Below are 12356 nucleotides of genomic sequence, written 5' to 3'. Positions count from 1 at the left end.
CCCCAGCCCGCACAACAATGGCAGAAGACCCGTAGCAGACTGGGCTGCCCAGGGCCACTCAAATAGGAGACGCCTGCACGCCAGGCTCGTGTTCCCCGCAGTGCTGCCCGCGTCTGACCAGCTCGCCCTAGTCCCCGGGAGGGGACTAGCGTGACCCTGCTCTTCAGGGCTACAAGACTCACAGGAAAAACTCACTCTTAAATGTAAGAGTATAGGGAAGCGGCCACACAGCGCAGGGCTGGTGGCACCACGGGTGGAAGGCTTGGGCGGGCAGAGTGCGATCAGACTGTCACCCATGGTGACACGCATCAGTACTCAAGGTGCCCAGGGAGAGCAGGGAGACACGTTGCCACCTTCAGTTGCCAATAAGTAAACAGAGGCACAGAGAGGTCAAGTAACTTTGCCACGGCCACGCAGCTAGTGGCAGAAAAAGGATGTGAGCCCAACAGAGCGGGTCCTCCGTGCTCACCCCCACGCTCACTGGGAGGACACATTTATACCTCCTGAGGGTGGTCTGAAAGGCAAAGAATTCCCTTCCCTGTACAAGGTTTTCTCCATGGTTCACCCAGTTTTGGGGAGCACAACTGAAGTCTGACCACCTAAAGGAGTCCCTGAAGGGCCCCTTCCTCCCTCCTCCCAGGCACAGGCTCCTGGGGGAGTGGGCAGTAGGGCAGCTCCCCAAATATTCTGGAGCCTGGGGTCCGGCCGTCACCCCAGCCCTGAGGCACAAGCCCACTGCTGCATGGCCCCCAGGCATGTGTGTCCCGGTGCAAAGGAGTACCCCGTGCTGGTGCTCTGTCACCACCCACCAAGGAGGAGTCTCGGGGAGCTGCTGCCCCTGACGGTGACAGAGACACTGGCTCGCGCTTGCTCAAATGCCGAAGACACCGCTCAGCTTCCAAGACACTCGGCTTGGCAGTGATCTCTGTCCTAAGCCAGTGGATCGTGGCTTTTTCTTCCCAGTCAGGATGCAGAGGCTCCTTTCATGGTAACGTTTAAGCTTTGCAGAGGAACCCAGGTGAAAGGGCATCTTGGGAACCAGAGCATTGCAGAGAGACCTTTGCTGCGGGTCCGAACCGTGCCCAGCCCTGCGGCTCACCAAAGGTCGGGTTAGATCAAATTAAAGCGGCAAACCTGGTGGAGTCTCCAGTGCCCGGCCTCCCTGACCAAAGGGCAACGTGACACAGAGCTTTGCTTTCGGGGCTTCTCCTCTCTCACCACACGGGGTGGAGAGGCAGCTACGGGCCGCTGATCTCCTGGCTTCTCCAAACTCAAGCATTTTCTCTGCACTATACTGTGCACCTAGCCGCTCATTAAGAGGCCACAGGAACCCCCGTGACATTTCCACACATGCTACAGCCCCGCCCCTACCCCGCAGGTAGGAAACAGGGCGCGCCCTCTTCCTGCTGGGTCCTGCGCCCAGCCTCTGGAGCAGACCTAATTAGGGTGGACGGCTGCCGTCGCGCTGGGCCTGCAAGAGGCCTGGACTGTCTCAGCAGAGAAGCCTCCGGCCCAGAGAACTGTCAGAACTGCCACACGGAAGAGCAGAAAATAGCAGATGATAAATTTTTTAGGACCACCCTCTGCTTGCCAGTTGTAGCAGACTGTGAGATAATGGACTGGGCTTTTTGGGAATATGCATTATTGATCTGGGTCTGTCTAGTGGTTTATACAAAGCCCAGCAGCCCCCCGACTGCCCCTTCCCGCCCCTCATCTCCTGAGGAAGCTCAGCTCGCTTCAAAAGCCAGGTCTGCGGAGGGAGGAGGACTGGCCCATCCTGGGGGGAGGACGGGCAGGCACTGATCTGGGCCGGTGAGTGCTCCTACGGGCGCTTACACGCCATTGAACAAGGGCCCTGATCCTACTTCCTGGAATTTAGCTTTCCCAAGTAGTCACTCGTGTGCAAAGATGCAGAGAAAACATACTCCCGGCAACGGGGTTTGTAACAGCCAAAAAATGAACAAACACGCTGGTGGTCTGGGAACAACTCAGTGCCCCTCCCAGGAAACTGGTTAAGCATAAAGGTAAAGACCGTGGGCGCTGGGTTCAAATTCTGTTTAACCACACGCCAGCGGTGCAACTTTGGACAAGTGACTTCACTTCTCTCTGCCTCAGTTTCGGTTTTTAAAACCCAGAGCAGGATTCTCTGTATTTTAAGTCAGCCGTGGTTTTGCCTGTCTTTTCCTCCAGCTTTGTCCCCGCCAGTGTCTGTTCTGTTGGTCTTACTGAGTCACAAATGTACAACAGCAGGCAGATTCAGCCACGAGGCGCAGGGCTCGCTCGGTACCTGGAGGTTTGGGCCCCAAATTCAGGAGCTGCCCGACCCTTCTCTTTTGCTTTGCCTCCAATCATCTGCTGGATGAGAGCGCCTGCAGGGCCTCGGCCCACCCGCTCCTCCCGGTCTGGGCTTCAAACCCGCTCAGTGACGCACCAGCCTCCCGCTGCCCGGTCTCTGCTCCTCCTACCGGCCACCCAGTCTCGGCGTAAAGGCCAGAGGGACCTGCTGAGGCCTGGAACGGCTTCGCTGCTCCTCCGAGGAAGGCCCTGCTTCTGTGTCCACTGCACTAAGCCCCTTGCTGTGGCACAGGCTCGGCACACCTGGGCCCAGGCGGCTCCCGGCTCCCTGGGATGGACCTTGGGGACTGACACTGTCCACTCCCAGCTCCCCACATGCTGTGCTACACCGAGACGCCTCGTAGATGGAGGGACACCGGCGCGTCTCGAATGCCCTAGCATCTCAACAAAACAGCTCTAGGAGCCACGCAAGGTGAGACCAAGGGGCTCCGAGGGCCAGGGCAGCCCACAAGGACTGAATGTGAGACTGTCAGACACAAAACTCACATTCCCATGGCCACAGGCTGCAGACTCCCCGTGGTTAGCAAATGCACCTCGTCCTGGCTGCCGCTGGGAGATGCACATCATATGTGTCACACTGTCAATAAAGGCTCTGGCTGCTTTCTGGCTGCAAATTCCTTTCACACTGATAAGCTTCCTGAGAAAAATCTATACTTGTGATCATTAATACAAATCATTGCAAGGAGTCACTGGGTTTTATATAAAGAGCATCTTTTTGGATAGCTAAAAAGACAGAATCAGATTGCCATCAATAATATTCTGTTGTCCCTGAGAGGGGAAGAGGGCAAAGGGCCTGCCCCTCACTTGATCAATGATCCGTGGTCCTTACCACAATCTCCCAGTGCCTCTGGGATCTCCTCCATCCTCTTGGTCCAGTCTCATGTTCTACCTTGCTTTCCCAAGCTCCAGTCACACTGGCCTTTTCAGTCCTGCCTCAGGACCTTTGCACATGTAGCACCCTCTGCCTGGAACACCTTCCCCCAGATTTTCATACCAAGGGGTAATACTGATGGTGAGAAGGCAACTCTAATTCAAAAGAGCAAGAAAATGCATACAGCGGAGCATCGTCCAGAGCAGCAGGGCCAGCCCAAGTGGCTACAGAGCACCTGCAAGGTGGCTGTGCCCTGAGACGTATCCCACGTGTGAAATACACAGCAGATGTCAAAAACTAAGAGATGCAAACTATTTCATAATTTTTATACTGATTACAAGTTAAGATTGATACTAATTTGGATATATTGGGTTATTAGAATTAATTTCACCAGTTTCTTTTTACTCTTAAGAAACATAGCTACTAGAAAATGCAAAATTATGCCGGTCATTTGTGTTCACGACTTGAGTTCCATCATTGTCCCTTGTTCTCCAGGAGGGACTGGTTTTGGGATGCCCCTTCCGAAACCAAACCCTGAAGATATGCAGCCCCTTACACAGGCTGGCACAGAATTTGCACAAAACCCTTCAGTCACTGCCATCTACGATTTTCGACCTCGAATCCCATGTTAACGCTGGGCAGACACTGCTACTCTGTCTTGTTTAAGGAATAATACCAATGACAAAGGTCTGCGCCCCTTCAGCACAGATGAGGCTCTCTCCCCGTGTTTTTGATCCAAAGTCTGCTGAACCCACGTGCAGAAATGGATCTGGTGGACACTGAAGTCTGGTGTATTTCTACAGGGTAGCAGTCATGCAGGCTTGCGGTGGAGAAACGGGACCCTTAGAATCAGAAAATTCAAGGGGGAGAAGACACAGGATAAAGAGAAAGAGTTTCAACCGGGAGAGGCCCCAGGGGTGAGTGAGAGACAAGTGGAGTGGACCCTGGGGCAGAAGGTCTGGCCGTGTGACTCCGGATGGCCTGGTCTCGCTGGCCCCAGGGGGTCTCCTCTGGGAGGAGACCCGCACTTGTGGGCCAACCCGAGTGGGTACCAGTTTCAAAGCACCCTGAAGGGAGCTCTCGGGTCTGCACAGCTGCCCTGCCCCAGGCGCCTCCTTGGAGCCCCGAGATGCCCTGCCGGGCGGGGTGCTCACCCAGCTCCACGTCCTGGTCGTCAGTCAGCACCAGGATGATGTTGGGCCGGATGTTCCTGCGGTCCCTCTGGAAGCGGCCCTTGAGGCGGTGGTGGGACAGGAAGGCCGAGCTCCCGCCCAGCAGGGAGAAGACGGAGGCGGACAGCAGGCAGAGCAGCAGGCCGGGGGGCGCCATCCTAGCTTTCGGCCGCTCCGTGGCTCCTCTTGGGATGTGGAGTCTGAAGCTGCGTCTTGGGGACCTTATTCTCTCCCCTCTTCCCTCCTGACGCACCGCCTAGGGGAGAAGGACAGGAACAGGGTCACGGTGCAAGCCCTGCTTGCTCTGCACGGTGGTCGCAGGCGGCTGGTGTAGACAATGAGAGGCACCAAGCACACACAGGACTTGGCTACGGTAATTACGTATCTGCAATTGGCACGGGACAGGGGCAGACTGGCAGCAGAGCCTCTGTGACCCCTCTGAACCCTCCCTAGGGACAGCTTAACGTGTGGGTGGCCAGACCCTGGTCAGTGACGGCCCAGCTTTGAATGCCACCCCAGCTCCACCCAACAGTCCCATCAAACAGCAGACAAGGAAAGGCACGGGCCAGGGACAACCCTGCCAGCTTGCTTCTGCATGGCCTGGGACAGTGGGTGGTCCCTGAGGTGTGGCCCCCAGGTCGGAAGGGGCACCTGTGAGCTTTGGGCTGCACCGCTGGCCCATTCCCATCCCAGGCCAGTTTCTCCTGGGCTCAGTCTGCCCACCAACAACCCAGGAAGGAGCCTCAGTTTCCCCATGAATAAGAAGGGGATGTAGCCATTATGAACTCAGGTGTATCAAAGCCCCTTGGCAAGAGATCCCAGAGCTGGACTAAGGTGTCTGTCGGTTTTAAGTCACAGAAGAAACAAAAGGACAAGACAAAGTGGAGGGCCCCACAGGGACAGGGAGAACTGCCACACGTGTCCACAGCCTCCGTCACCCCCTTGTCCCCAGGTCGGTCTGGGCCACAGGTCAGCGTGAGGGCGGGGAGGCAGCCAGGCAGGCCTCTGCTAAGGATCAGGGCGTCAGCATGCATCGCTGCGGCCGTGACCGTGAAGGGGTCTGGTCCCTGTGGTCCACAGTGGACCCTGGCCACCACCACAAAGGCTGGGCTCGGGGTGTTTTCGGCAGGTCCCGCAGGGCGCTGTGCCGCCTATGTCCTCTCCTGGGACAGCAACAGCGGCTGGGTTTCCCCCTGCTGCCCCTTCCCACTCTCCACTCTCCTGGGGCGGGGGGCACAGCTAGAGAGACCTCCCTCCACCGAGGGTCAGGTCACGGAGCAGGACGACAGCTACTCCTTCCCCAGCGCTGCCTTCGCCCTCCTGGCCCAGGCCCAGGTCCTGACGGTTCCCCTCTGCTGCTGGAGCCTGGGTGCTGCCTCTCCCCTCCTCTCTTTGATACCTGGTCTGCCTTACTTAGGGCCTCACCCTGGCTGGGATGCGGTGTGAGGCTGCCCAGGACGGACTAGTCCCCTCTGCCATCTCCTCCTCCCCGAACTGTGGCTCTCCACCCAAGGGACAGGGGACAGATCATCTCTGCAGAAAACAAGGTGACAGCCACAGCACAGGACAGCGGGTCACAGCCCACAGACACGGCTGATGGGTGAGGTGCCAGCCGCAAGGGAGGGCACAGTGGCCTCCTCCCCAGCTCCCTGCTCGCCGCCACCTGCACAGCTGCCGCGTAGGGGCCACCAGGTGGTGCTGGCTAACAGTGTGGACTCCGCAGTTCCTTCCGGAGTGATTTCAGGGAGGATCTTAACAGCTTCGTGCCTCAGTTTCCTCAGCTGCAAAGCGGATGTGAAAGATTTAAGGCGTCCACGCAGGACGTCGAGGCCGAGCATGGGCCCTGCAGCGTGGGGTGGTGGGCACTCTCCCGCGGGGTCTCCTTCAGGCCCCATGTCAACCCCTGGCCGCCACCATCACCTCCATCCCACAGCGGAGGAAACGAAGACTCAGCCCTGTCCCCTGAGCACCAGAGAGGCCCTGGGCGCTCCTCTTCTTGCAGCTGGCTTCTGCCCCTTGAGCGGTGCCCTGGCCTTCCGCTGCCCCCATGACTGCTTAACGCGCACATCCTTAAATGGTCTCGATTTCAAAATAAAACTACAAACACACGGTTTGGAAGAATACAATGTTCTGTCCACCCAAGCATGGATGGAAAATGGGTGTCCCCTCATGGGGAGCTAATCGCATAAACAGAGCCAAAGCTGGGCAGAGGCGCCCGCTCCCTCTCCACGTGGGCACTGTGCTCACGCACGCGCTCTTGTTAGTGCAGATTGGCAGGTGCGGAAAGGAATCAGCAAATTAGCACCATCCCAGACTTGGCGCTGCTGTGGGAAGGGGAGGTCGAGGGCTGACAGGAGAAAAGCCTGGGTCCCCCAGGGGTGTGGGGAACACCCCATGACTGACTGGCACCCCCTCTCCCCTCCCCGCCAACACACACTGTGGGGGTGCTTTACACTGGAAAGTGTGGATTCATGTTCCTCCAGCCGCACAGCCACCACGACAGGCTAACACCGCTAGGGAATCCCCAAGGGCTGCCAACTCTCCCACTAGAACCAAGCGCAAAAGCTTCCCGAGAGCTCTCGGTGCCCCAGCCACTGCTCTGAGCATTTTACAGGTGTCCATCTGTTGTTTACCCATCAAGACTGAACCCATTTAACAGAGGAGGAGGCCAAAGCCCAGTTACCTCACTTCCCAGTGAGATCACCCGGCCAAGAACGGTTCACACTCATCTGCCAGCTCAACAGATGCCCTGGAGGCAGATCTGAGGGCGAGTTCCTAGGATGCTGAGACAAAATACCTGGCACCCAATGTAGAAGGGGGAAAGGTTTATGCGGCTCTCAGTTTGTCCCTCATTGGCTGGTTCCAAGGCAGGGCACTGAGGCAGGCAGGCACTGCGGAGAGACAGTTCATGGAGTGCAGGAAGTGGCACAGCAGGCAAGCCACAGACCTCCTTCTGTGCCCCGTGTTGCATCCGGGCCACCGGCATCAGAGCAGAGCCAACCCAGAGGGCCGCTTAGTAATCATCCATTTTTAATCCTAGAAACCTTAATTTTAGCATTGCACCATGAATGAATCACACACCCTAGATTCAGCCACCACTGAAAAAGCCCCACCTATGACTGCATGAAGCTTTAGGGGGACATCTAGACCCAGCCACAACACACACCCTGGCTTCAGTGTCCTCCTTTGCCAAATAAGGCAGCAGGCGGCCAGGTGTTCTCTGAGGGTCTTTTTGGCCCCGAGGCTGTACTGTGTGGGTACAGGGGGGCCAGGAGACTCAGTGTCTTAGGAGCCCTCGGCCAGCAGGGATGGGCCGGAGTGCAATCAGCTGGGTTTCTGGGTTCCGGTCCTGTCTCCCTCCTCCGGCCGGCGGGTCTAACCTGCCAAGAGGACGCCCTTCCTTCCTGCGGATGGAGTCAGAGCTCCCGACCAGGGCGCAGGGTAACAGGAGCTAATTATTTCATCAGATCAAGTCATCAGTGGGTCGATTTTTGATGAATTCCCCTGGCTCAGACTCATCCTGGGCCCATGCCAGCCCTTCTCCGGATGCCGAAGGAATCAATTAAAAATGACACAAGGGATTCTGCATCCTTTTTTTTTCCTTGGTACAACATTCCAAGTGGCTGTGGCAGGAGTCTGTTGGATCGCTAACACCCGGCCTGCTAACACCCGATCCACTGCCGGTCCACTACCTGTCTAACCTGCTCTTTGAGGGTCTGTCCAGCACCTCCACTTCCTCCTATGCTTTTTCACAGGACTTAACGAAGGGCCCCAGACCAGTACGACATCTATGATATCCCGAGTGTTTAGAGACAGTGCTGCTGCTTGTGGGGCCATCTGCTGATCCGCAGACAGTCTTGGGGTAATCATCAACCTCCGTCCTGGCTACCACCCCTGGAGGGTGACTGGGAACTCACCTAGGCCTGCCTGGAAAGACCCAGCGGGCTGCTGTCACTGAGGATCCCCAAATCTGACAAAAGGCACAGACAGAACTTTGGATCAGGCAGCGAGGGTGTGGGAGAGGAAGTGGGTGGGGCAGAACAAGGCTGGGTCAGATGGGGCTCCTGATAGGAGGCAGAAGGAGTTGGGGGTGGGCAGAGGGGCCTGGAGCCAGCACCCTGCAACTCCCAGGCCCCCACGTGTCCCAGCGTGGTGGTGGCCGCCTGCCTAGCTCCTCCCCCTACTTACAGATAGCATAAGGGCCTGGAGTGTGTGAGGCAGGGTGATCCTTTCCACACGGGGCAACAGCCTCCTAACGGGCTTCTCTGCTTCCAGCCAGAAAGCAGCCAGAAAGATCCTGTTCCAACAAAAGTCAGACCCTGTATTTCTCTACTACAAGCCTCTGAGAACCTGCAAACTCTCTGAAGGGCCACCAAGACTGAGCAATCTGCCTCATTTCCTCTCTGACCTTATTCCTTTCTTCTCTCCCTCCTCACCTGGTCCCAGCCACGTGGCCTCTGCATTGCTCCTTGAACATGCCAAGTGGGCCCAACCCCAGGACCTTTGCACCTGCAAATGCCGCTGCCTGAAGCCTTCATCCAGACACAGTATCTTCATAGCCCTGTTCTCACCTCCTTCTGATCCACTTTTGCGCGTTGAAATGGAAGTCTCTGCCCTCCCTGGAGCACTTATCACCTCCGACAACTGGCTGCTTTACTTATTTCTGTGTCAGTTCTCTCTCTGTCCTTTACGGAGGGAATGTCACCTCCCTAAAGGCACAGGTATTTTTCAGCTTTGTGTCTGTATTGCAAACACCTAAAACACAGCTTGGGACATAGCACTCAAAATATCTGTGAATGTGATGAAGAATTTTCTCCTTCCCTGCTCCCGGGAAGGGTCCCTCACTGTGCTGACTGCCCACCGCTGCTTTCTTCCCCCCACTCCCCTAGCTGGACTGAGGGCAGGACCACATGACCCGGATGGAGCCAATCAGCACATCCCATCTCTCTAGCCCCAGCGATTGGCCCAGATACAGACACTTGACCTAGGCCTGGCCAATGAGAGGGCATCCAAGACCGTGGATGGGTTTCTATGGGCGCTGGGAGTGGGTAGATTCTGTGCTGGTGGCAACTGCCGACTAGATACCCAAGAGAGGTGGTCCTGGTTACATAGGCTGACACACTGTGCCCTGAAGGCAGTTAGGGTTAGGAGGGCTGGAGGAGAGGCTGGGCACTTCCAAGGCACCCTTCCTGGCAGGTTGCTGGGCGCTAACGACCACACCTCTCTCCAGGTGTCAGCAAACATTCCCGCCATCGCCCATCCATGGATGGATATCAGTTTCTTATATTCTGCTCATGCTGTTGCTGGAGGGCACCAAATGCTTCCTGCAGGGCCCCAAGCTGAAAAGACAGAGAAGCTGTGGTCCTGAATCAAGGCTGGCAGCTTCCTGATGCTGCTGGTTTCAAGCAGGAGCCTAAAGAGATGTTTTTCTATGGTTTTTTGGCCATTTCAGAACTTGGGCAATGAAATGGTCAATTCATTAGAAAGAAACAGCTTGAAGCAACCCTCTACCCCCACCCTGTGAGTGGCTGTGAGCGTGGCAGGCTGCGGTGGCCCGGGAGGGGAGCCACCAGCATTTACTGGGAGCCGTGCCATGCTGGGACCTGGAGCCCTGGGAAACCAAGCAACCCCTCTCCCCTGCCTGTTTTGTTTTGTTGAACTTCAATATACATGAAAGTATGGACAGCTATTTTGGAGAGACTCTATGACAGCCATTAGTGACTTCCCAATTGTCTGGTTTTGAAGACCTAAAACACCTTCCTCATTCTGTTGGGATCATTTTTATATTATGTTGCTTTGTATGAATTCTCTGTATGCAAAGACATGGACAACTATTTGGAAGAAAACAAGAGATAATATGATAGACAGTGAAGATCTCAGGTCATCTAGCTTTGAAATTTGTATCTCTTACATTGCTTCCTTATGTCCCATTTTGTCCTGTTTTGATGTGTTTAATATTACCCCCTATAAAATAAAATAAAATTAAACAAAAGACAGGGAAGCTGAGCTGACGTCCTCACCCCACGCCCACTCACTCTGCTTGCTTGGAAACCAAGGAATGAGAGGAAGCCTCAGGTGATGTGTGCCTCACAAACAAGAAGAAGAAGGGGGACTGCTCGCCTCTGGGCAGCCGGGAGGGCTACCTGTTACACAGTCCCGAAATCAGCCCTGGAAATCCCCAGCGGAGCCAAGTGCAGAGAACCCACAGGACGCACAGAAACCCGGAGGAAGAGGTGGAGGACGCGGTGCTGCAGGCGGGGAAGAACCTGAGCCAACGGCAGGCGGACGGGGTGGGAGATGCCGGGTGGGAGGGTGGGCACGCCAGGTCCTGAGCCTCCCCGCTGGGCGGTTTCCAGACACACAACACAGCACACACACGTGCACCTGCTAAACCTTCCACTCCCTGGCATCCCACCTCTCTGCAGCATGCTTTCTGCAGGCCTCCCCTCTCTAGGGCTGTCACACAGGTCAGGAGCACCAGCAACCCACAGCCACAGTCTCCCCCTGTCACCTCCCCAGGAGCAGATTACCCCTGGGGTCCTCTCTGGGCCAGTTTATGGAATTCCACCTGCAGGCAGAGGACCAAGCCAGCTCTCAAAACCAAGGACCAGGCACAAGAGAAGGCTCTCCAGGGGGGGGGGGTTGGGGGGTTGGGGTGGGGGGGTGGTAAAGGTCAAATTTCAAGACAGTCCTCAGGATTTGGACTAGAAGTTGGGCATCAAGGGAAGGGCACATAGTAGGCCAAAATTCAGGGCCTGGCAACCCAGCTGTGTATGCAACTATCAATGCAAACAGGACACCACAGGCTCCTGTGTGCCAGGCAGAGTTCTTGGCACTGTGGATATAATGTCAGGAAAACAAAGTCCCTGACCTCATGAAGCTGACGGTGTATATGGTCAACATAGCCAAAGCTGTGGGCGAAAGATCCCAGGGTAGCTGAGGGGTGAGAAACAGGAGCCGAAAGAAAGGCAAACTCTTGGAATGGAGTAAGGGTCACAGCCAGGGCTCAAGGCAAGTTTGGAAACAACGTCTTCTAGGGCTTAGGAAGCTGAGCATCAAAATGTTCTGCATACCTGGGAAGTAGACGGTCGAGAAGCCACAAATATTTCTGAGCACCAGCTTCATGCCTGGCACTGATTTATCATCAGTGAAAACACCAGATAAAAATCTATGCTGTTTTAGCACTAACAGAGTGGACAGATCTATGCATAAGCCAGGAAAACGCAGCGGGAACAGGAACAGGGCTGGCTGGGATCCGCACCTGGCCACCTGGGTTTGCTTCTCAGCAACGCCACCTACCAGGTGGGTGGGTGACTTGGCTTCTTATGGCCTGGGTGACCGCGCCTATAAACCACGTGATCAGGCCTGAACCAATAAGAACCTTCCATCTTCCCTGCATCAGTGATTGGCCAGAGTAATTCAGGTGCTGTATCCTGATTGGCCAGGAAGAGGTACTGCTTTCTCTAACCCGCCAACTTGTTCCCTATCATTCTGACTTGATGTTGTAGGGAGCCTGGTGCCATCTGCCTCACGTACAGTGACAAGGAAGCCGACACACACAGAGTGACTCTGCGAACTTAAAGGCACTTGGGTCCTGACATTTGAGAAGTGGACCCCATTAACCGCACAGGAGGAAAGGCCGCTTCTGAGTTGTTTCCAGCTCAGTGATTTCCTCTTTCCCGCTCAGACTGTGAGCTATAGTCTTTCTAGGACAGCTTCCTCCTTCTCTGACTGACGTGAGTCAGAGCCCTTCTTTTTCCTCTTAGTTCATTCCAAGTTGTTTCTCTGCCACTTACAACCAAATGGACTCACGAGGGAGAGCTGGTAGGAGGCAGATGGCTTCCAGGACAGCTCTGGGCTGGTGGGGCCAGTGGGATGGAGAGCAAGACCAGGGGCAGGAGCAGGTGCCTTCAGAGAACTTCCCTCAGCTGTCCGCTGACGAGGTGGTGAGGCAGAGG

The 12356-nt window shown here is 55.9% G+C and overlaps 1 protein-coding gene and 1 non-coding gene across 8 annotated transcripts in view; one reads left to right on the top strand and one right to left on the bottom strand.

Annotated features, from left to right (window-relative positions):
* Sulf2 (sulfatase 2) overlaps window positions 1-12356 on the bottom strand; it is a 94343-nt gene that overhangs the window by 68038 nt on the left and 13949 nt on the right. For all 7 annotated transcript variants that reach the window (XM_003467712.5, XM_013150402.2, XM_013150403.2 and 4 more), the window contains exon 2: window positions 4381-4654. In XM_003467712.5, the coding sequence (XP_003467760.3) occupies window positions 4381-4654 (274 nt within the window). The remainder of the gene's footprint in view (window positions 1-4380; window positions 4655-12356) is intronic.
* On the top strand, window positions 9757-9893 carry LOC111756209 (small nucleolar RNA SNORA2/SNORA34 family). The gene has a single exon (XR_002790685.1). It is a non-coding gene; the product is annotated as a small nucleolar RNA SNORA2/SNORA34 family (small nucleolar RNA).

Source organism: Cavia porcellus, unplaced genomic scaffold (genome assembly GCF_034190915.1).
Source record: "Cavia porcellus strain 051 isolate PalLab524CR breed Dunkin Hartley unplaced genomic scaffold, mCavPor4.1 scaffold_5, whole genome shotgun sequence".
Taxonomy (NCBI): Eukaryota; Metazoa; Chordata; class Mammalia; order Rodentia; family Caviidae; genus Cavia; species Cavia porcellus.
This window is presented reverse-complemented; position numbering and strand designations above follow the sequence as displayed.